General features: G+C 33.3%; 1 protein-coding gene across 1 annotated transcript in view; it reads left to right on the forward strand.

Moving 5' to 3' along the window:
• The first annotated feature begins 9,246 nt into the window (after positions 1–9,246).
• LOC110024417 overlaps positions 9,247–23,238 on the forward strand; it is a 26,465-nt gene continuing 12,473 nt past the window's right edge. The window contains exons 1-3 of the mRNA XM_020724379.1: positions 9,247–9,917; positions 13,938–14,164; positions 17,925–18,732. Of these exons, the coding sequence (XP_020580038.1) occupies positions 13,940–14,164; positions 17,925–18,732 (1,033 nt within the window). The 5' untranslated portion in view covers positions 9,247–9,917; positions 13,938–13,939. The remainder of the gene's footprint in view (positions 9,918–13,937; positions 14,165–17,924; positions 18,733–23,238) is intronic.

Here is a 23,238-nt window from a genome sequence, read left to right on the forward strand (position 1 = left end):
TATATATATATATATATTTGATGAGTAGTATTTTTAAAAAAATTAATTGACTACAAGGCTACAAAAATTTATAATCAATTAAAAGTATTAATTAAGAAAATAGAATAAAAATTATTAAATTAGATTTAAATGATGTTTCAAATCTTGCCTCAATCCTTAACATCTTGTGACTATGTGATTAGGGTTTTCAAAACGACTATTTGTTCGTGAATGACTCATGTTAAACTCGCTAAGCAAACAAACTGAACATGAACACACTTTTTGAGATCGAAATATAAATGAATCGAACACGAGCTGATCCTGGGCTCGCTCGTTTTCGGCTCGTTTACACTCGTTGACCTATGCATGTAAAAATGTCAATTTATATTTTTAGGGGCAGGTCAGGTTACATATGCAGGTCCATATCAAGTATTAGTTTTATTTATTTTTTTTAATGTAAAACATTTATTTATTATGTCAAATTTATAGTTTTTAAAGCTTCATTCAATTTAGCTGTAATCATCAAAACATCATATGTTTATAATTTAAAATTGATCAAAAATAAATATCTAAAAACTAAATATCTAAATGACAATACACTGAAAAAATGGATATTTAAGGATATTTTAGATTAGAAATAATCAAAACTCTGCTTAAAATGAAAAGATCAAATTTGTCAACTATTTAAGAGTCTGTTAGGGGCAGTCGTAGCTTAAAATGAAAAGATCAAAAACTGTTACAGATAAACTAGCTGGCTATTTGTTTAAAAGATGTATTTAATTTTTTGGAAGTTAAAGAGTGGCACCAAAGATTTGGGTGTTATAAATATAAAAAATTATAGTTTAGGCGTTAGATATGTAAATACATAAGAATTGGATGTTAGTGTAAATCCCTCCTTATATTAATAATGCTTAAAATTTTAACACCAAATCAAAAATACCCTAATTATTAACACCTTAAAAGTGCTAAATACCTAAATATTAATTTTTAGGTCTTATTTATATAAATGCATAAGAATTGTGTGGTATGCATATAAATTTTCCCAAAATCTTAGCCTAGCATGGACTAAAATAGACCAATATTTAGCTTTTTTATATAATTATATATTTATTTAGGATTTGTTTGGAACAATTTTCTATATATTTTACATTTCAGACCATGAAAAAAAAATTATATTTTTTTCTTGTTGCTTAAGAATTATTTTTTTCAATCTAACTTATTAAATAACAGATTAAAAAAATAATTTATAATTTCTACCGTAACTTTTTAGGAAATTATTTTAAATATCTTTAATATTTTATGCCAAACTTAGCATTAATAAATATATTAGATATATTTTTACCCTTTTTAGAAAGAAATTCACCTAATCATGAAATACAAAAATTCTACATTTATATATATTTTTTTAAACAAAAATCATATGATGCATGTGGCTTCATTCAAATATTTGATTCTAACATTAAATGCCAAAAATAATTTCATTGTTTTTACATACCCCACCAAATCAACAAAAGTGCAATTTAACGAATTAACTTATTGAGCTCAGCTCATATCAAACAGAGCCTTCGAGTAAGCTCATGAGTCGGCTTAGTTCAGTTACAACCCTGATTGGGTAGTTTAGATTTGAATTATAATATAATTATGCTTAAATTAAATTTGAGCATGTAATGAATTCAGGGCTGAACTTGAGCCCGAGTTCAATTGGCTCGATTAACAAGCCAAAAACATAGCTAATCATAAAACGAATCCAGCTAATTAAAATTAATATATAATTTTCAGTTAAATTATAAAGCATTTATGGGAAAATATCTCACTTGTCCTAAAGCAAATGTTTGTGAGAGGAAAAAATTTAAAGTTGAGGGAGATATTAAAAAATTAGATATTTAAAGAACTAGAATGCTAGGTTTTTTTTTTTTTTTTTTTTGCTCTAGCTACAGTTCTCTGTTGTTTAGTTACCCTAGCCAAGCATCAATTCTTATGCTTTTGGCTTGCTTACATGTTTGCTGTTTTGATATGCATCGTAGTATATTAGGTTGGTCTTCTTGCAGAGAGTCATGCCTAAAATATACACCTCACATATAATGGAGAGGAGAACTTTTTTCTGCAAGCACTGCTTAGATCCTCTCGCTAGACATGGCTCATATGTGTTGCATGTTTGTTGGTTTTGCCATTAACATTGTTTTCATGCATGTTAAGTCATTTTCCCTTTTTCTTATATAATTTTAGAGTCCCTAGGAGAGTTTATATTAGAAATAAGACACATACACAGGTTCTGAGGCGCTAGGCCGGTGGAACCACGTGAACAGATCAGGAGCTGCTTTCTTGTGCCTCATACCCCACTTTTAAAAATAATTATCATTCATGTATATAATTAGGACCATATATGTATTTATGTCGTGCATGATCACATTTTTCTTTTCTGGGATATATTGTCGACCCAACGACATCAGCCTCTTATTTGTTTATATTTGGCTTGCTTTAGTGCCTTTCTTGCATGCTTGAATGTGTGGATTGGCTTCACCTTTTTGGATTATGCTTCTGTCTGGGAAACCAACAGATCACTTGGGCTCTCTAGAACTTAAAATTTATAAAAATTTTCTACAAAATACTAATAAAAATTCAAAATAAATTAAAATTTAGGATTAAGAGATTCAGGACTTTATAAAAACCTGTTTTACTTTTCTGCATGACTTTTAGACTGATTTTAAAATGGGTTCCATAGCATGACCTTCACCCAAATCATACTAATAGGGCATCCACATTAGAACTTGAATAACTAACTACATCATATGCATGTCACGAGGAGAAGTCCTTGTGCTTCTCCAACCTGACTGACCCTTCATAGATTTCTCCTTAGGTGATAGTTTAGTTTGCTTAGGGTGTTAGAGGCTTCCTCAACCCAGAAAGGAAGTAAGTCCTACTGTTAGGAGTGTTTCTAGCTTTATAGTTGAATCTCTCTTTCTCTTTCTTTTAAGTAACATCCTCACCACTTTTGCAGGTATAAGTCACGCCTCTCAAAGCTCTAGTTAATTGTCATATGATAGAGTTTCGTTCATTTGATCCAGGGCTACCAAGGTCCCTATGGACGACACAATTCACAAATTGCTAACAGAGGATCTCTGAACATATTGGGTCGACTAGCTTCACAACCGGTTAGACTTACGAACCTAGTAGCTTAGGATGATGTGCCCATGGTACCCTGACCTGACTACCTCTACCTATTTAGAGATTACTCTTCCCTTCCTTTGATGATCCCCTTTGAGCTCTGTCGCTCCTTTGATGCTTCATCGATGTCATCTCGTAGTCCTCAATTGTGGATAGACTGTTGCCCATTTGGGATACTGTAATTCACCCTCCGCCCTTATGACTTGATTTGGCTTTGGAAGCATAAAGCGGATCCTACGGAATGACCCAATTATTTTATAAGCTTTGATTGTCGACGAGTCGCTACCGACTTGGGATGTGAGAGACTTACTCTCTGTCCGGTTGTTTAACAAAAGCTTTGAAAGCATCAGAATGTTACTGTAGAATAACCATCCTTTGTGACACCCTTTAATAGTCGTCACCTAAATGTAAGCAGAATTTCTAAAATTGAGAGTATTCTTGGGCACTCCCCAAGCTATAATTAACCAAAGGAATACGTTCCCTTGGGAGTTGGTCTTGACCCTAGAACAAGCATATACACATGATTATCTGATTGTGGGTTGCTTTCGTAGGGTCTTCTTCGCTGATATGTTCCAAGGTATCATCGATCCTATCTCGTTTCAGATATACGCTTTTTGGGCTGCTACGTGATGTCTACTTTACGGAATTTATCTTCATAGTTGTATACTCTTACCTTTCTATTCATCCCTTTTCCAAATCATCCATATGACCCGGAAGAGAGATTTACACGAAAAAATAAATCATACGATTATAACAACCCCTTTAAAAATAAAAGGGAGAAAAAAAACAAAAATATATTAATGTAAAAATTTTTTAGTTCAATAATCCGACTAATAATCCCAAAATTGAAGTTCTATTTTTCAAATATAACTTATTTAATGCAGTATTATCTTCCTGCTATTTATATATATAATGGTGATATTAATTTCTTCTTATTATTTAGCCATAAAAAATAAATATTACTTTTTCAAAATTTCGCACTTTTTGATAAGATGAGTTTTTGGGAGTTATTCCAATATTTAGGGACTCTTTGATTGGCTGATTTATTGATATAATATATTCCTTTTGCAAGGGTGCTCTAAATTTCTCATATTTGGTTATGAGAAATTTATGTATAGAATACCAAATTTTATATAAATATATTTTCTGACACAACAAATTATTTCTCACAATTTAATTTAAATTTTTTTTTTGTAATGTTTATATTTTTTACAACTGTGGTTGTGTTCTAGCTATTTAATTTAATTTTTTTTTTGTAAAATTATTCTTTATTATAATTTTAACTTAATTGAATTTAAGTAAATGATTTTTTATTAAATAAAATGTTTATTAAGACACTAAAAATTTTGAAATCACAAATTTCACCTCCGCCCTCTGTCAGTGTAATAGTCATTAACACCAATATTGTTGATGTCAACTATGGGCAACAATGTATCATTTGACATTAATACCGACTTGCTCGCTCACTATTGTCAATGAAGTTGATGCACATCATTGACACAAATAGTGATACACATTATTGCTAAAAAGTTGAAACCCGTTATTTTGAATACCTTCTCCGATTGCAACAAATGACATCATTTATCAATTATGTAATTCACTAGCAGAATCATTTCAACTGATTAGCCTGACTTTATTGCTTTTATTCTCATGTTGCTATGTAAACATTCTTATGTCTCGGATGGTTGTTATAAACTTATGTATGTATGTTGAATCTTCGTACAAATTCTAAGATAATAAACGATATTTTCTTTCTATTGAAAATTCTCTAGCATGTGTTGATAAACATAAAATGTTCTTGTTGAGTGTCTAAAGATAAATGACGGTAGAGTAATATTAAATGTTTTATCGTTGCACGAAAGTCCAACATATAGAAATAATTGAAAAGTAGTGAAATAAGATATCAAGCTTTTTTTTGTTGAAAAGTCCTAGAAAGAAAAAAAATCAAAGGGCTAGCTTGGTCAAAGTAATCTATTATATGACTGTAACTACATATGTCCACTATTTTTCTGAATTTGAGAAGATGAAATTACAATGTTGATAATTATATTTATACAATAATAGTTCAATTATAATTGTCATAATTGAGCTACAACAAATATGATTCTTCGTTGTAATAATAATAGTTAGCTGTAAAAGACATAGTTGGTAACTACAATTGTGTTGGTTGGCCATAAAGGCCATAATTGAGCATTTTGATAATAATTGGCTACATAGACAGTAGTTGGTAGCTGCAACAATATTAGTTGGTCATAAAAGTCATAATTGGAAGTTATAATAACATTAGTTAGCCATAAAAGCTGCAGTAGTAATTAACCACTTAGGCCATATTTGATAACTGCAGTAGCAATTAACTGACCACAAAGACTGCAGTTTGAAACTACAATAGTAGTTAGACACAAAGATCAATGTTGGTCATATAGCTCATAGTTCGTAGCCACAGTAGCATTAGTTGGCCAAGAAGGCTATAATTAAAAACCGTAGTAACATTTAGTTATATATGTTATAGTTGGTCACATTAGCTATAGTTGGCCACATAGGTTATTGTTGGTAGTTGTATCAATGATTAGTTGGCCACAAGGTTGTTATTGAAAACTGCAATAGCGATTAGCCATATAGGTTGTAGTTGGTACATTAGCTATCGTTGGTAGTTATAGAAGCAGTCAGTTGTCCACAAAGGACGTAGCTGGAAGCTGCAGTAGTAGTTAGCTACATTGGCCATATTTGGTAGATGTAGTAACAGTTAGTTGGCAACCGAAACTATAGTTGGTAGCTGAACTATCGTTAGTTGGCCATACATCTCATAATTAGAAATTACACTGGCAGTTAACCATCTAGGTCATAGTTGGTCACATAATTATAATTAGTAGCTCCACTAACAATTAGTTGACCATAGAGGTCGTAGATAAAAGTTGCGGTAACAGTTAGCCACATAGGTCATAGTTGATCACATTGATCGTAGTTAGTAGTTGTAATAACGTTAATTGGCTAGAGAGGCTGAAGTTGGAAGCTGCAGTAAGATTTAGCTGCATAAGCTATAGTTGGTCACATAAACTGTAGTTAGTAGTTGTAGTTGCGTCAACCAATCATAAATGTCATAGTTGGATGATGCAGTAGCGCCATTTAGCCACATAGGCCATAATGGAAAGCTTGAATAGTAACTGTCATAGAAACCGTAGTTGGAATTTCACTAGTTGGTGGCTGCCACCCTTCTCTCGGGTTTATTATTACATTAGAGATAACACTTTCGGATATACAACATATTAAAAAAGTTTAGGGGTCCGAATAAGTTATCACATTCTGAATGCGGCAATTATAAACAATTGTCGCCAGATCTTCACTATGATATTATTCATTTACATTATCGTTAAGATATGTTAATACACTTTATTTGGGATACATTGTTAGCAAGAAAAGTTCACCAACGGTGGTAAGGAGAGACAATCAATAGTGATCGGCGTCGGTCGAAGGAGTTATTTTTGGGTCTTCAATCAAGAACACACTGGAATTTGACTCACTTTCTCTTTCTCAAGTAAATAGGGGGGTCCATTTATAGCACCTAAGGGAGGTGCATTTTTGTCATTCAATGAATAACTTCAATAACCACTCGATCAGATGAAAATTATTGATCCTCCTTGATCAAAGAGCTTTTTTTAATGATTTAAAAGCCTTAATGACTCCATAATTAAGTGAGCTTAGACTCGTTGGTTTTCCTTGTCCAGACGCTCGATTTGACTATAAGTATCTCGAATCTAAAATTCATTTGGTCATCCAATTGATGAATTGAAGCCTCCAATGAACTGATATGAATTTCATTAGACTCGAATTGAACCAATTTTAGCATCATCAAGTTGATTTTGTCAAGATGATCAGGCTGACTATAATCTTTTTTAAATTAGGACCCTGAATAATTATTAATTTAAATTTGGAATATTTCTTATTAAAAAATATCTCGAGATTCATGCATAATGATAAAATTTATTAATGATGTATCAATTCAATATATCATTTACTTTGGAAGCCCATTAAGTTTTGTATATCGGAATCAACATTTTCATTTTAGATACCAATCCAAATATAAATAACAAATAATCAAACATTTTTTGCACTTAAATTCCAATTAAAAGTTTTAGAAGGTTATGTTTGGCTATAATTTGCAATTTCAGAAATGATTTGGACATTTGGGAAAGAAAGGGTTTTTCAGCTTACTCATTCATAAATATAACTCCATTTTTATTTTTAAAAAACTGATTACATCTTAATGAAAATTAAATGATTCTGATTAAATTCAAATTGGGCATGATTTGGATTAAGTAAAGCTTAATTAGTTTGTTTAAATTATCTTCAGCTAGAGGCAACAACAAATCAGACACTCCTTAATATTATCTAACACTATATTAAGCAAATTTCATTAATACATCATCTAGATAGTGATGCAATTTGCATTCCATTATTTATAATTAACCTATATTTAATAAAATTACATGCTGACCCCCCGGAAACTTGCTATTTACAAATTAACCACCTTCTTTCATCTAATTTTCAAATTCTCGCTCAAATATCAAAATTTATGGTAAAGCCCCAACCCTTATTTTATTTTTATTTTTATTAAATTCTAATTGTGGTGCGCGTAAGCACATTGGCTCGGTAGTTCAAAAGAATCACTCAGGTGGTTGATTTGTAATATAAATATTTCAGGTGGTCTGCATGTAATTGTCCCATAAAATTAATGTTATAATTTTTTCATATTATATATATTGTATGAAATAAAATTATTATGTATGTATATATATATATACACACCAGAAATGCCAACATGAATCTCAAAATCATTTAGCAGGTCAAATGGAGGTCAAGCAAGTTGAGCATCCTACCACGCTAACACCGTCTGGGCAAGGAAAATTTGACCAGCCTCCCACGATAGGAGACTAACTAACGACGGACCACGCTCATGGCCCCAATTGACTAGAACACACGTAGGAGCGCCTGACCACAACAGATTGGTCGATCCACGACAAAAGAGATCGACGGCGGTCGAGCACTTTGACAGACCGATATGTACATTGGAGGGCACAATCGCCACTCGGCCAGTCTCAGTGGGCCGACGTCAAGCCAGTCGGCCAGCCGATCACCGCCATAATTAAAACTCAAATAGTGATGCAAATATGACATAATATCCATACAAATAATTAGTGATTTAATCACCTTAAGAATAATTTTCATACTTGTTTCATTCTTTTCATAATTGTCCAAAATGCATTCTTATAAATAGGGAACAAAAAATACGAATAATAATATATATATATATATATATATATATATATATATATATAACTTATGAAATAATCTAGAAATTAACTTTATGAGCAGAATGATTACTTTCTCGACGCATAGAAGTCCATAAATCACTCCAAGCATTAATAGATTATTAGATATAATCAACAACTGATTTGTTTAATCATAATTAAATTTTCAAGATCAAGCTCATCTAATCATAATTAAATTTTAGGGATAATCACGTACAGGCCGCCCACAACTGTGATATTTACAAATTAATCAACTAAGTGTTTTCCGTTAAATATCAAATCGATGTATTTATGTGTGTCTCAATTAAATTATTTAGAATTTAATAAAAATAAAAATAAATATGAATTAAAATTTTATCATAAATTTTAATATTTGAGTGAGAATTTAAAAATGGATGATAAAGAGTGATTAATTCGTAATTATTAAAAAATCATAATATTTGAAAATGGTTGGCCGTGCCCCTAATTTTTAATAATTTTAAAAATTATATGGTCTTAAATCCAATTAATTTAAGCATATTAAAAAAATAATCTTAAACTCAAGACATCTTAGCCCCAGTCATCTGTCACGGACAAAAAATCTCATATCATCTAAGTGTAGGACTGAAGAACAGTATTTAAGTTCTGACTGTTCATTTCTTTTAAGAGCTCTTTTGAGAGATGATTACGGAGAATTGAGGCAATTTAGAATTTATTTTTTAAAATGATGTTACAGGGCTTAAGAATATTAATAAACCAAAAAAAAAAAAAATTAAAAAAAAAATAAAAACCTGTAGGGTAACAGATTTGGGGGCTGTGGACTGAAGCGGCATATGCGGCTTTTTGTACTGATTTCTCAGAAATTAATTTTCTCTCTCTAAAAAATGTAGAGAGAGAGAGAGAGAGAGAGAGAAGGCAGGAGAATCTCCACATCCGCCATTATTTGGGAAGAAGAGAATGAGTGAACTGAAAGAATAAAAGGAGAGAGAGAGAGAGAGGGGGAAGAAGAGATGAAGTTACTGTGGCTTCACACAATAGACAATAAAGGAAACAGGGAGAAGAAAACAATGGAGGGCGAGAGAGGTTGGAATTAGTAACAAGGCCGGATGACGACAAATTTCGTGTTACAGTTCTTCGAAAGAGATTTTATTATCTCGTATCTCTCTGTCTCTCTCCTTCCCCTGGCCCAGGAGATTGAGATATCGCAATCTGATGACGATCTCAAGTCGCTTTTCTTTCGGAACGGCAAGATTCTTCCAAACATTTCGACCAGGGTGCGTTGATGTGGTCTTCAATCGCCTAATTTTTTCTTTGTGGTAATTGCGGTACTGTGGGTTTGTTGTCCTTTCTTCTGTTGGCTAGAATGGATTGGACATCGTTGATCTCTATGGTAGAAGGAGGATGCGGACTATTGTGTTTTCTTGGTTTTGGTCAAGGTATCGAATCGGATGCTGCGGGCTCTGAGTACAGTTAGAGGATCTGGTTGAGGTAATTTGAGGGTTTTGATTCTTCGCTTTCCTGATTTTAATGCTTATGAGTCATGAGGTTCTGTTTTGGGTTTTGATGGGTTTTTTTATGGCTTTCCTGGATTTGGAGTTTAGGAGCGATTTGAGTTGTTTGGTGTTAAGTGCGGACTTTCTTGGCGGGCTGTTGACTGAATTTTGATGGATTATAACATATTTAGCTTGTTGATTCTCTTGTTTGTTGAATTTCGATTTTTTTTTTCTCAGAGCGTAATTATCTGTAGTTGAGCCATCGTGGGTGTTTCGATGGAAATTCAGTTTCAGGTCACTTTGTTTTTGGTCTTTTCATTTGTCTGGAATTCGGATTTGGAAGTTGACATCTAGATTTGCATGTTTTGCGATAAGAACCTATGAAATAGGTCTTTTGATCAAGCATGGATCTTCTACCAAATAAGTCTTTTATCCCAAAGAGTTGATTTTGTTTGTTATAAGCTCATCTACTCTTTCATAAAGTTTTTCTCTAAGATCTAAGTTGTTTTTCTTAAACCCATTTACTAGAATTAGCGGAGGTCGTTAATTCAACTTTAATTTTTTATTTTTACGATAATATCTATTGAATTTTAATTTGGACATATTTGCTATCATATGAGCGGCTGATGTGGCATCATTTTAGGAATTCATCTTTTATAATGTTGGGAACAATACTCTCTGCATTGATGGTTTGTTCAATATTCTTAGGAATGAGTACGTGATTGAAGAAATTTAAGTGTAATTTGCTCTGTATTAGCGCTCTTGAATATCACCAATTGTCGCCAATTATTGCAAGTATTTGTAAGAATTTTTATTGTCTTGTAAATTATAATATTTTTTGTATATCTCTTAGATTCTAAGCCTTTCTGTTGATTTTCATCTGTTCTTTTTTAAAATTGTGGTTCATCTGAGACTTATGGTGTGGCATGCATTTTTCAAGTTTATTTTCTCCACTTTAGAGCCTGCAGAGTTGGATTAATTGCTATAGATTTATATTTCAGTGATGAATGGTTTCCTTATTTCATTAGATCTCTTAAATGATGAAAAATGGTTGCATATGCAGAGTTTAATGTTAAATCTCTACAAATTGTTGTTTCCTAATTGATTGGCTCATCTCATTACTTTCAACCATTTTAGCTTCATGTGATATTATTCAATTAGTTATTTGTGTCACTTGGATTAACTTGTTATTGGAAAGTGTTCTCTTAAAAGAGAAGAGTCAAAATAATCGCTGACTCTGTGCAGGGGACCATTTTAGTTCCAGAGTTCATAAAAGTGTCATTTTAGTTCTAAGACTCTTTTAATATTGGCTGAAATAGTTTTCTGTAAGGACTATTTTGGCTCCCATTAAAATTGTCTGGAGACTATTTATTGGGACTAAAATGGCCTAATGCAAAAAGTCAGGGGACTATGTTGTCATTTTAATCATTCTCTTAATTATTTTTTTGACTTTCTGAATGCATTACCCTTTGCTCATTTTTTTGATGGCATCATGCTTTTAAACATTTATTTAACTTTGAACTTGCATTTTTAAATATTTAGATTATCTTGAGAGCACAACTGGTCTAAGCAGAAATGGTTAAGGGCATTGCCTTCAGAAGCACTTGGTTTGAGATTATGTTAAAGATACCTTAGTTGTTTGGGTCAAGATACTCAGTGATTGTCATTGCTAAGGGCAGTTTCCCTACGGGGCAACTTGGGATCACTTCTATTTTATTATTTTTTTTATTTTGATTCCGTTATATTTATGATTTTTACGTGAAATAAAAGATATTTGATATGTTATAACATGTTTAGTTATTTTTAAAAGCACTTGAAATAATTTTTAAATGTTTGAAGTATTTTTAAAAACAAGCTATTCTATTTTTGATAATAGAAAATAAAATCATATAAAAAATGCGATAAATTAATCTATTTTTAAAAACAAGCTAATCTATTTTTGAAATGGAAAATAAAATCATATAAAAAATGTGATAAACTAACATGTTTTTAAAATAAGAGGAAAAAAATAGATGTTATTCCAAACAAGCCTTAAGGGGCTGCTTGAGATCACTTTTATTTTTTATATTTTATTTGATGATGTTTTGATTTGAAACAAAGTATATTTGGCTATTTAATTAAAGTATAGCTATTTTTAAAAACACTCAAAATGCCTCAAAATTATTTTGAGTACATTCAAAAATATTATATTTTTTTAAGCAAAAAAATAAAAAACATGTAAAAAACACATTAAAAAAAAACTAATTGCTTCTGAACAAGCCCCAACTTTTTTAATTCATTTCAATTGGGACACTTTCGATCAAATCCAGCTTCTTTTTCCAAAAGAATTCCAGCTTTGTTGGGCTTGATTCCAGCTATCCGGAGTGAAATGCAGATTTGTTATGGGATAATTGCACCATCCAACTATTATAGTGATTGGAAATTTAATGTCCTTTTTGTTCAGTAGCCTTGATATTCTTTTTGTTTTTTTCATTTGGTTTCAAGTACTATAGTTTATTATTGTATTCAATATTGTTTTGGGGGATTTATATACACATCACATAATCTTTTGGTTTTGCCAAATCTAACAACTTAAGTTTGCTATTTACTTATGTAATAGTCAAATTTTTAAATCACTTAAATATACCACTAATATTAACTTCTTTGAAGTGAAATGTATATTTTCATGCATATATTTTGATTTGATTGCGACACTAAATTGTTATATGAATAAATGTAATAGTTTTTCTATTAGATGCATAAATACTTAAATTGTGTGGTATTTATTTAAATGCTCCTATTATTTTTCATCATTAATTTTGATATTTCATCTCCAGATGAGTATTCTACTACTAAACATCTTTTAAGGCTATCATCATTTAACCATGAAACTTCTAATTCAGTTTGAATATGATAACAAGTGATTTTGTAATTTCTAATTGTTTTTTTCTTTAACTTAGCACTATCATTTTCATTAGTCTTCTAAGTTCTGCAAAATAGATGAGCCTGTTTTTTTTCTGAATTGTTCAACTATGTTAAGATTAATTTCCATGTATTGGGTATATTATAAAGCAGTAAATCGTGTGTAAATTCATCTTGTAAGCAAGAAATGCTTTGGCTGGATGCATGTTTGAAGGCAGTGCCAGCAACTCGTTGACTTGGTCATCTTTTTACTTTTTCAGCTTCTTTGCTGATAATCAATTTAACAGGTTCAAAAGAGAAACTCAGGATTTATTTTAGAAGGATGTTAAGCAGGTATTTGTTTAGTCAATTGTGCCAAAAAATTTAGGAACTGCTAGACTAACAAAATGCAACTTTACGCTCTTAAACAGCAAAGACAAGGATTGAAAGAAAGTCGTGATATTACATTGCTCTCTTATAAATCTGTGTCCATAAATGGTTGTTTTAGCATTTTGTGATATATAATTCCGGGCTGTCAAGCTTAGTTGATTCAATTTTGTTGAACTAATGTGGTTTCTTTTCGATGGTTGAAAACCTTGGTCCATTTGAACTGAGTGATTTGAATCAATAAAGGGCTTCATTTAGCTTTATGTGACACATAATTTATTCAGATCTGTTTGACTCATAAAGTTGCTTCATATTTGTTGTAATCCTTGGTACTGTTAAACTTACTGAGTGGATTTCTTTATCATTTCATGAGCTTGGCTATAATAGTTTTCCATCTTGAAAGTGTTTGTATATGCAATATAAGTAGCACAGATACTTCATTGTTTAGAACTAACCAGCATTCCTTTTATTTTGGGTGCCAAACCTAATCCTGGAATACAATGAACATTTTAACTTTTTGTAATTAAGAGAAGTTTTCGCATGTTAAATACTATGCACCTTAACATCAACATGTCCATTCAGAGTCCCAAATCAGCACTTCATGTTAAATTAAATTCACGGATCATTTTCTAAAAGAACTTCTCGCACTACTTCATTTATCCTTTGTTTCCTTTTGTTATCTTTGACTTGAAAACTTTTGGAATTTTCTGATTAATTCTTTTTGTACATCATTCTCAAAAAATGGCAGGGATGGGAACAAAAGTCCATTTCAGAAGTTACTCTCCAAGGTATGATAAAATGAGAGATCTCAATGCAAATGCGGGCAATAACTGGTCTTCATTCTATATCAATAAGACGCTCAATGAGGATCTCCACAATGGTTGCTGTCCGAGTCCTTCAGCTGGATATTCTGAATATGATAAAGAAATGCTAAAGAGGACTATGCTTGAACATGAAGCCATATTCAGAAAACAGGTGTGTCCATGCTTACCTTTTTGTGTATAATATAAATTTTAACACTTTTGCTACTTAAAGAAATAATTGCTCAAAGGCTCGTTTTAATTATTAATGACTTGGGTTTATATAGAGCCTTACAACATTCTTACAAATAGCCCCTAGATTTCTTGTTGATTTTTGTATCTAATGTAGGGTCCTATTTGTAAATAGATGGAGTCTAGGAATTTATTTATAAATGTTGTAACTTGTAAGGATCTATATAAGCCCGTCATCAATTAAATGAAACAGGTTTTTTTGGAGGAAATAGTTTCAATTTGGTATTAGAGCCTCAACCCTCTTGTGCTCGATAGGTCATGACGAAGGCTTCAGTGACTTGAGATGACGACGACGTGCGAAGGAACGAAGTCGTACGATGGAACGACGACAAATTTGGGCAAGGCAGAGCAGAGAAGGAAAGATGGTGCTACTCTTTTGTGTGCTACATTCCCTTTATCGGTCACGAGTGGATTGGCGAAGAGGCAGCGGTTGTGGGCTAAGGGAGCATGGGTCGCGCGTGAATAGGGAAGAATGATGTTGCAGCTTCTGCGCAGGGTGGCTCAAGCGGCTTGGGCGCAACTTCATTGCAAGTGAGGCATGACAGTACAGAAAGGTAGCGCTGGTGAGAAAAGCTTGGTCGTGCGGAACGTCGAAGAAATTGCGACGTGATCTAAATCGAAGGATACAATCACAATTAGAGCTAGCTGAGAAGGCAACAATGAGTTTGCTACATACGAAATAGTGGAATTGTGGCTCGGGAGTTTGGAAGGTAGCGGTGCAGGGCTTTATTTCTGAAGTTTCACTCGATGATAGGGAGGCGAAGAATCAAAGTGGCTACAGTTTTGTGTGCGGGACATAGAGGCTGCGACTCTGTGTGGGTCAAAGAAAAACGGATTGCACGAATCTGCAAAAAGAAAGTCACATGTGTTCAGTGTGTTCTAGATTTATTCCTGTGATTGAGGATGTCAGGAGATGTGGCGTGTGGGAGGTAAAGAATTGAAACTTTTGGAAAAGATAGACCCTGAAGTTCTGAAGGTCTTAGTCGGGCTCGTACAGTGAGCTAATTCCTGTGGATCTAAAGCTCGATGGACCAACCACATATTCGAGTTGGTCGCGTAGGATCGATGCCGCTCTAGTAGGGAAGAGACAAGAAGGATACCTGATGGGAGTCCAGCTAAAGAGTGGCAATGTTGAAGGGGATGAGTGGAGGACCACACATGCATTGATTTACACCTAGCTACTCAATTTGATGGCTTTATCATTGGATGACATTTGAAAGGTGAACGACATCTGGGCAAAGCTAAAGAAGACCTTTGTTGGAGTTGAGAATCACATGAGGGTGTTCTAGATTTAGTATGAGATATAGAGAGTGGTTCAGGGTGATAGATCGATTCAGGAGTACTCCATAGAGATGGAGAGGCTTTGACAAGATTTTGATCACTTCTCACATAGATCTCCCTCCAACAAGGAGGTATATATGGAGATACCACTAGGAGTCAGTACATCCCAGCAGTAGTCAAGGTGTGTAGGCTTAGAAAGTCACTCCATGACTTGAAGCAGTTTCCTGGAGCCTGGTTTGAAAAGTTTAGAATGTTGATGGTTGACATGAGATATCAACAAAATAAATGCAGACCAAATGATATTTTTTCTACATCATGAAGGTCTCACTATCATATTATTGTGTATATGGATGACATAATTATCACTGGCAATGATGAGACAAAGATTACTCAACTGAATGGAAGATTAGGAAAATAATTTGAGGTGAATAATCTGGGTCAACTCAGAGTGGCACATGGACCTGAGGTGATGGTCTTATCCTAAAGAAAGTATGCACTAGATCTTCTCATGGAAACATGTATGCAGGGGTACAAACCTGCAGTCTCTCCAATTGATCAGAATGTTAAACTCAATATAGAGGAAGGTGAATTGGTAGATCGTGAGAGGTACCGCCTGATCTATTTGGGTCACATTCGACCTATTATTTTGCTTTTGCAATAAGTGTGGTGAGCCACTACATGCATGATCTGAGGAAGGGCCATATGGATACATCGTATCCGATTTTGAGGCATCTGAAGGGTGCACCAGGGAAAGGGTTGATATTCAGGAAGAATGAGCATGTAGATATTGAGGGTTTTTGTGGTTCTGACTGGGCAAGTTGTGTTGATGATAGACGATCCACATCGGGATACTGCATGTTTGTAGGCAACAACTCGGTCTCATGGAAGAGCAAGAAATAGTCAGTTGTAGCAAGATCAACAGCAAAAGGAGAGTATACCATCATGTCCTTCAGAGTTGCCGAGATGATGTGGCTGAGTACTTTATTGGTAGAGCTCAAGGTGGACTAAAGATCTCAAATGAAGTTTTGGTGTGACAACAAGTTAGCGATCAATATCACCAACAACCCGATGCAACATGATAGAACCAAACATGTCGAGATTGATAGGTTTTCATCAAGGAAAAGCTGAATAAGGGACTTCTGGACCTATAAGTCTTGTAGCTACTAGAGAGCAAGTGATTGATTGCCTCATCAAAGGACTTACTCATTAGATTTGTCTAGATTATGTGACAAGATGAGCTTAGTGAATACTTTTGCCCATCTTGAGGGGCAGTGATGAGCTTAGTGAATACTATTCCTTGCATCAATTGTTGATTAGAGATAGTTAATGAACTTAAGTTTGATTTGTGTTTGGGCAGCTTTGTTGAATGATATGGGTGATCAAAGGATGTATATAGCACTGTGAGAGAATAGTGTGCGTATTGGTTTTGCTAGAAGAGTACATAAGATTGAATATATGAGAGAATAACTTTAGTATCTTTTCCATTGTTTTGTTTGTGAGTTGATAAATATATTGGATAACTCTGCATTATAAGGAAATCATTTAATTAAGGGTTTTAAATTCAAATGATGAAAATTAATTACAAGAAAATGGATACATTAACTGAAGGATGACAATACTTGAGGGAATTCAAAATTCAAAAGGATTCCAAATGATTGTAGGAAGTAAATGCTATAATTAATATTTATTTCTTATCAGGATTTGATGCTTAGTAATATTTGGGACTGTTGTGATAATTCAAAGGGCCTCCTGTATTTCTCTTTCTTGATGATCTTTGTCTTCTTTCCAGCATGGAGCTTATAGGAAATGTGCGGGATAAAACAAAATTAACTGTAGAAACCAAAATCAAAGTGTGGTTCAAACCAAGCGGGATAAAGCAAAATTAACTGTAGAAACTAAAATCAAAGTGTGGTTCAAACCTAAGAGTCTGGAGTTTGGTGCATAATGGGGTACTACGTCTGTGATATTTCTAACTTGGCTACAAATTACCTTGTAAGGGAAGATTATCCTCTTTTATTAGTCTATCATAGAGACTATTTTAATGGAAGATGGGATCCTGGGCATGAGTGGCTATGCAATGGCTCAGCTTGCGATGTCAACCGAGGTAAGTGGAGCAAATGCTACCACTGTATCAGTGCTCTTAGAGGAGTAAATACCTTATACATTTTTTATATTTTCAAATGTGCTTTGTACTGCTTGAGAATTTGGTTTCAACAGTTCTACAAGTATACTTCTTAGGTTATTAATCATAATTTTTTAAATAGCTATTCTCACAAAGGGAAAATTTCGCTTCTCTTTATAGAACCAAGACGTGGACTATTTTGTTATGCTAATTATTAGATCCTTGGTTTTTTTTTTTTTTGTACATAATCACCATGGTCTTGCTATTTTTTGTGATCCAGGTCTATGAACTTCACCGTCTTTACGGCATACAGAAGGATCTGATGGAGGAGCTTCAAAAGAATGGTTTATCTGGGGCACATAGAGTCCCATCAAAAACAATTTTTGGTTCTTCTCAATTTCAATCTGATTATGCCACAGGGATGTGTCATATGTCTCATCTATGCGCCGTGAATAACTGTCATAAAATGGAAAAACTGAGATACAATGATGATATTATTTATACCCTCAATTTTCCTAAAAGTAATCTGCAATCTTCTTCAGGTATTTTTGAAACTGAGACCTTACAAAGAGTTTCTGGGACTGATGGAAGTTTTAGAAAATGTCCTAAGAGAATGCTTGATTTTCGATTTCCCGCTGGTGCATATATTGATTATACAGAAAAATCAGAGGAAATTCCTAGTTCATATTCTATAAACACAAGTAATTGTTCTAGAATCTGCACTGGAGATTCTGAGATTGAATTGAAGCTTAATTTAGATAGTATTAGTGGTTCATCTGGAAAAGAAGATGTTCGCAAATTGAATCATTTTTACAACAAGAAACTTTGCACTGGCTTAGCTGTTTCAAATAAACCTAACAGTCAAACATCTTTGGAGGGTGGACCTAATTCATTTCCTGTTATGGTTTCTCGGTCAAAAATTCAGGCGGAAGATAATCACAGGCTCAACTTTCCTTTGAGCTCATCCACATTGAGCCTGCGAAATGCATTTGCCAATGATGGGGATAGTAGTGAATGGATTTTCTCTAATGGTTTTCAAGGAGTGAAGGAGGAAATAAGTAGAGGGGCTGTATTCCATAATGAAGCTGGTGAGACCTCAGTTAGCCTTGTGATTTTTTTGTTATGTTGATATTAGTTCGTTATTGTGATCAAAACTGATATTTTTTCTCTACTTTGTGAACTTTTTTATATTCCTTCAATCATGGTTAGAGGTGACAATTTGGTAGATGCGTTTCGCTTAATATATTTGTGTAGTGTTGCTACTTATACAACAACAACTACAAAGCCTTAAGCCCACTACGTGGGGTCGGCTACACGAATCATTTTTCTCCATTGCGTCCTATTTAGTGTCTTATTTTCATTTAGTTCTAATAAATTAAGATCTTTTTTTATACAATTAAGTCTTCTTAGGCCTACCTCTACCTTTCTTAACATAAGTTGAATCTAAAACATCTACTCTTCTAATCGGATCAGCAAATGGTCGACACTTAATGTGACCAAACCATCTAAGACAACTTTCTTTAATTTTGTTTGTCGCAAGAGCTTCACCTAACCTATCTCGGATTTATTCATTTCGCATTTTGTCTTTAAGTGTAAAGCCACTCATCCACCACTCATCCATCCAGCTAATCATTCTCATCTCGGCAACACTTAACTTATCATAATGCTTCTCTTTTAAAGGCCAACATTCAGTGCCATAGAGCACTGCAGGTCTCACCACCTTATAAAATTTTCATTTCAGTCTAAGCAGTACTTTTCAATCACACAAAAGGCCCGAAACATTCCTTCACTTCAACCAACCAACTTGAATTCTACTATTAACATCCCCATCTATATCACCATCGCTTTGAACAACAGACCCGAGATATCTAAATTATTCACCTTTTAATGATTTGATCACCCAAAGTTACACTTCTGTCACTAGAGTTACTACTACTAAAATTACATTCCATGTATTCAGTTTTAGTTCTACTAAAATGAAGGCTTTTAGACTCAAATATAGACCTCCATAATTCAAGTTTTTTCTAGGTTTTTTCTCTTGTCTTATCCACGAGAAGGATATCATCAGCAAAAAGCATACACCAAGGTACATCCTCCTGTAAATGTCCAGTAAGACCATCCATAACTAAAGCAAAAAGATATGGGCTTAAAGCTGATCCCTGATGTAATCCAACAAAAATCGGAAAATATTTTGTCAATCCTTCTTCAGTTTGAACACAAGTAACAGCTCTAGTATACACACCCTTAATGACTTGAATATAAGTCATATCAACACCTTTCTTCTCAAGAATTCTCCATAGGATATCTCTTGAAACCTTATTGTAAGCTTTTTCTAAATCAATAAAAATCAAATATAGATTCTCTTTATTATCTCCGAACTTCTACATCAAACCTGTCAATAAATGTATAACTTCCATAGTAAACCTGCCCGGCATAAATCCAAATTGATTATGAGAAATCTTTGTAATAAGTCTTAACTTATGTTCAATTACCCTCTCCTGTAATTTTAAAGTAAGCCATGTCAACTTAATTCCTCTATAATTTGCACACTCTTGGGCATACCCTTTATTCTTAAAAATGGGGACCAAAATACTCTTCCTCCACTCCTCAGGCATCTTTTTAGTTTTTAAAATAATATTAAAGGGTTTAGTAAGCCAAGTAACTCCCAAATCTCTTAAATATTTCCATACTTGAATTGGGATATCATCAGGTCCTACATACTTTCCTCCCTTGGTTTTTTTTAAAGCCTCCTCAACTTCTTTTTTTACTAATGCGACAGTAAAATTTAAACGCATTATTATTATTAACGATATTAAGATCACTAAGGTCAATCGTATTTTCAGAATTTTCATTAAAAAGTTTATCAAAATAACTCACTCACCTATGTTGAATATCTTTTTCTAAGAAAAGCACTTTTTGATTTTCATCTTTAATACACTTTACTTGAGTTAAATATTTACTTTTCTTTTCTCTTTGTTTGGCTTGTTTATACATATATTTTTCACCCTCCTAGTATCTCATCTATTATAAAGATCATTAAAAGCAGAATTTTTAACATCACTTTTAGTATCTAATATATTATAAATATAGATAAAAGCAGAATTTTCAGAAGGTGTGCTACTTATGTGATTCAAAAATGGTGGGCAATACTTCCGTGCAAATTATTAGGAATACATGGGAGAGAATGAGCATTACCCGCTAGAAGTCACTAGTATGGGCTTAGCAGCTCGGTAAATGACTATTGAAAACCTATAAGTTAGTGTCCAACTGATATGAACATGCATCTCCTTTGGAGTAAAATATTCGAAGACTTTGTATCATATGGTTGAAAACAGGGGAATTTACATATATAGCATCTAAATCTTTATATTAACTTATATAACACCTATCTAACACCCTAGTGTCTAATTCACATCAAAACACATGCATGAAAATGTGTATTCATTTTAAATAAGCTAAAATTTAGTTTTATTTTTAATGTGATTTAAAAATTTGGGTGTTATTTAAGTAAATCTATAGATTTTGTTGTTAGATATTCGTACACATAAATTTAGTGTTATGTATTTATTATTTGAGTTGAGCTAGATGACTAAATTTATTATTTGAGTTGAGCTAGATGACTATTTGCTTATTGTATGTTTGCATGACTTCATAAGTCAAATATTCACGTTTTATTTCTCAATTGAACGTTGTTTTATCATTTTCAAGTCCAATGGCCCTTAACTTGAGCAGAGAAAACCAAAATAGGGATTGGAATAGTTACCTTAACCTTATGCGTCTCATTGTGATCTTGCGCTTGGGTTTTAACCCTGAAGCCCGCTTTTAGTCATGCAAGGCTGTGGTTGATCCGATTAGCATACATTCAAATTTTATTTACTTGTGCAAGCAATGTGGAGCTTTCCTTGCAGAAACAACTAGAAGAATGTATTCTGATTCATGCTAGGTCAATTTATGGCTGTGGGTAAGAAATGTTTTCCTAGCCCAAAAATCCGTTGGGTTAGTGCCATAGGGTCATGTTGGTGGCAAGCATATGCCCGGCTTATATTCTTTGGTGAGAGCTCTGGATAGACGCTAACATATGCTGTTTGGTTTGATAAACCACTGCTGCTGCTTCATCTTTTCTTGCCACAGTTTAATTTAACTTGAGGCATATTTTGGTTTGAATTCTTGTTAATTCCTTACATTTTTTAGTGAATTTCTCTCTCTCTCTCTCCCCCCTGCATTTGGGCTCACTGGCTATCCAATCATAGCAAAGAGCTTAAGACATACGGATTAAGGCATTTACTATTGGATCAATTTCTCTATGGCTCTCAGATTGCAATTCGCCTTCTTGTTTAAAGAAAGGATAACAAAATAAATTTGTAAGAGTTTATCTTCCTTGTTTTATTTTCTACATGGTATTAAAGCGAGTTTAGGGTTTTCTTTTCAACCTTTGTTTTCCTTCTCTAGGGTTACGATTTTTATTTCTAACCTTAATTATTTTATCATAATCTCCTTCTATTCACTATGCCTAGATTTTTCGACATTCTGTCAAAGGAATCAACCATGATTAAGGGCGAAAATTAGACCAAGTGAGAAATTCAGGGATTTCTAGATTCTTATCATTTGAATGGAAATAATTACTTTAAATGTTCCTACAATTTGAAGAAATTTCTAAAAGAAAAGGGAAATATCCAACAATTTATTGATTTACCTCCTGAGCCAATGACTCCAAGTTCATATTTTTGGCAAAAGTTGATTTCATGCTAGTGACATAGTTGTGGAATATCACACTAATAGAGATCAGTGAGTCATTCATGTTTCTCTCCACTACAAAAGAGATTTTGGATGTAGTTAAACAAACATACTTTAAGGCGAATGATGTTGCAGTCATATACAAAATCAAGACAAAGCTCATCACTATCAAACAATATGCGGGAAAATCAACGAAAATAATTTGTATTTCTCACCTTTCTTGAATTGATCATACAAGGTATTATATAGGAGATTAAAAGGAGAAAAACAAGGAAACTATTTAACTATTTCCCTTAGTTTAAGGGATTACAAATTTATTCTAATTTCCTTAATTTAAGGGATTTACCAATTAATTCTAATTTTCTTAATTAAGTAAATTAGAATTAATTCTCACAATTTTGTTTCCATCTCAGTCATATCTCGACACTCCCCCTCAAGCTGAGGAATGGATATCTTCCATTCCCAGCTTGGATACAAGATCATAGAAACTTGAACTGTTCAGCCCCTTTGTTAGAACATCGGCTAATTGTCTTTCTGATGGAACATAGGACATACACACTAACCCTTCCTCTAGTTTTTCTTTGATGAAATGTCTATCAATCTCAATATGTTTTGTCCTATCATGTTGTATAGGATTATGAGCTATATTAATGGCAGACTTGTTGTCACAGTAGAGCTTCATAGGACCCTCCCATGGGATTCTTAAATCATTCAAGATGATTCTCAGCCACAGTAATTCACATAATCCTTGAGCAATAGCCCTGAACTCTGATTCTGCAGATGACCTTGCCACTACATTCTGCTTCTTGCTCCTCCATGTCACTAGGTTACCTCCAAGAAAAGTACAATATCCTGTAGTT

Source organism: Phalaenopsis equestris, unplaced genomic scaffold (assembly GCF_001263595.1).
Source record: "Phalaenopsis equestris unplaced genomic scaffold, ASM126359v1 Scaffold000256, whole genome shotgun sequence".
NCBI lineage: Eukaryota > Viridiplantae > Streptophyta > Magnoliopsida > Asparagales > Orchidaceae > Phalaenopsis > Phalaenopsis equestris.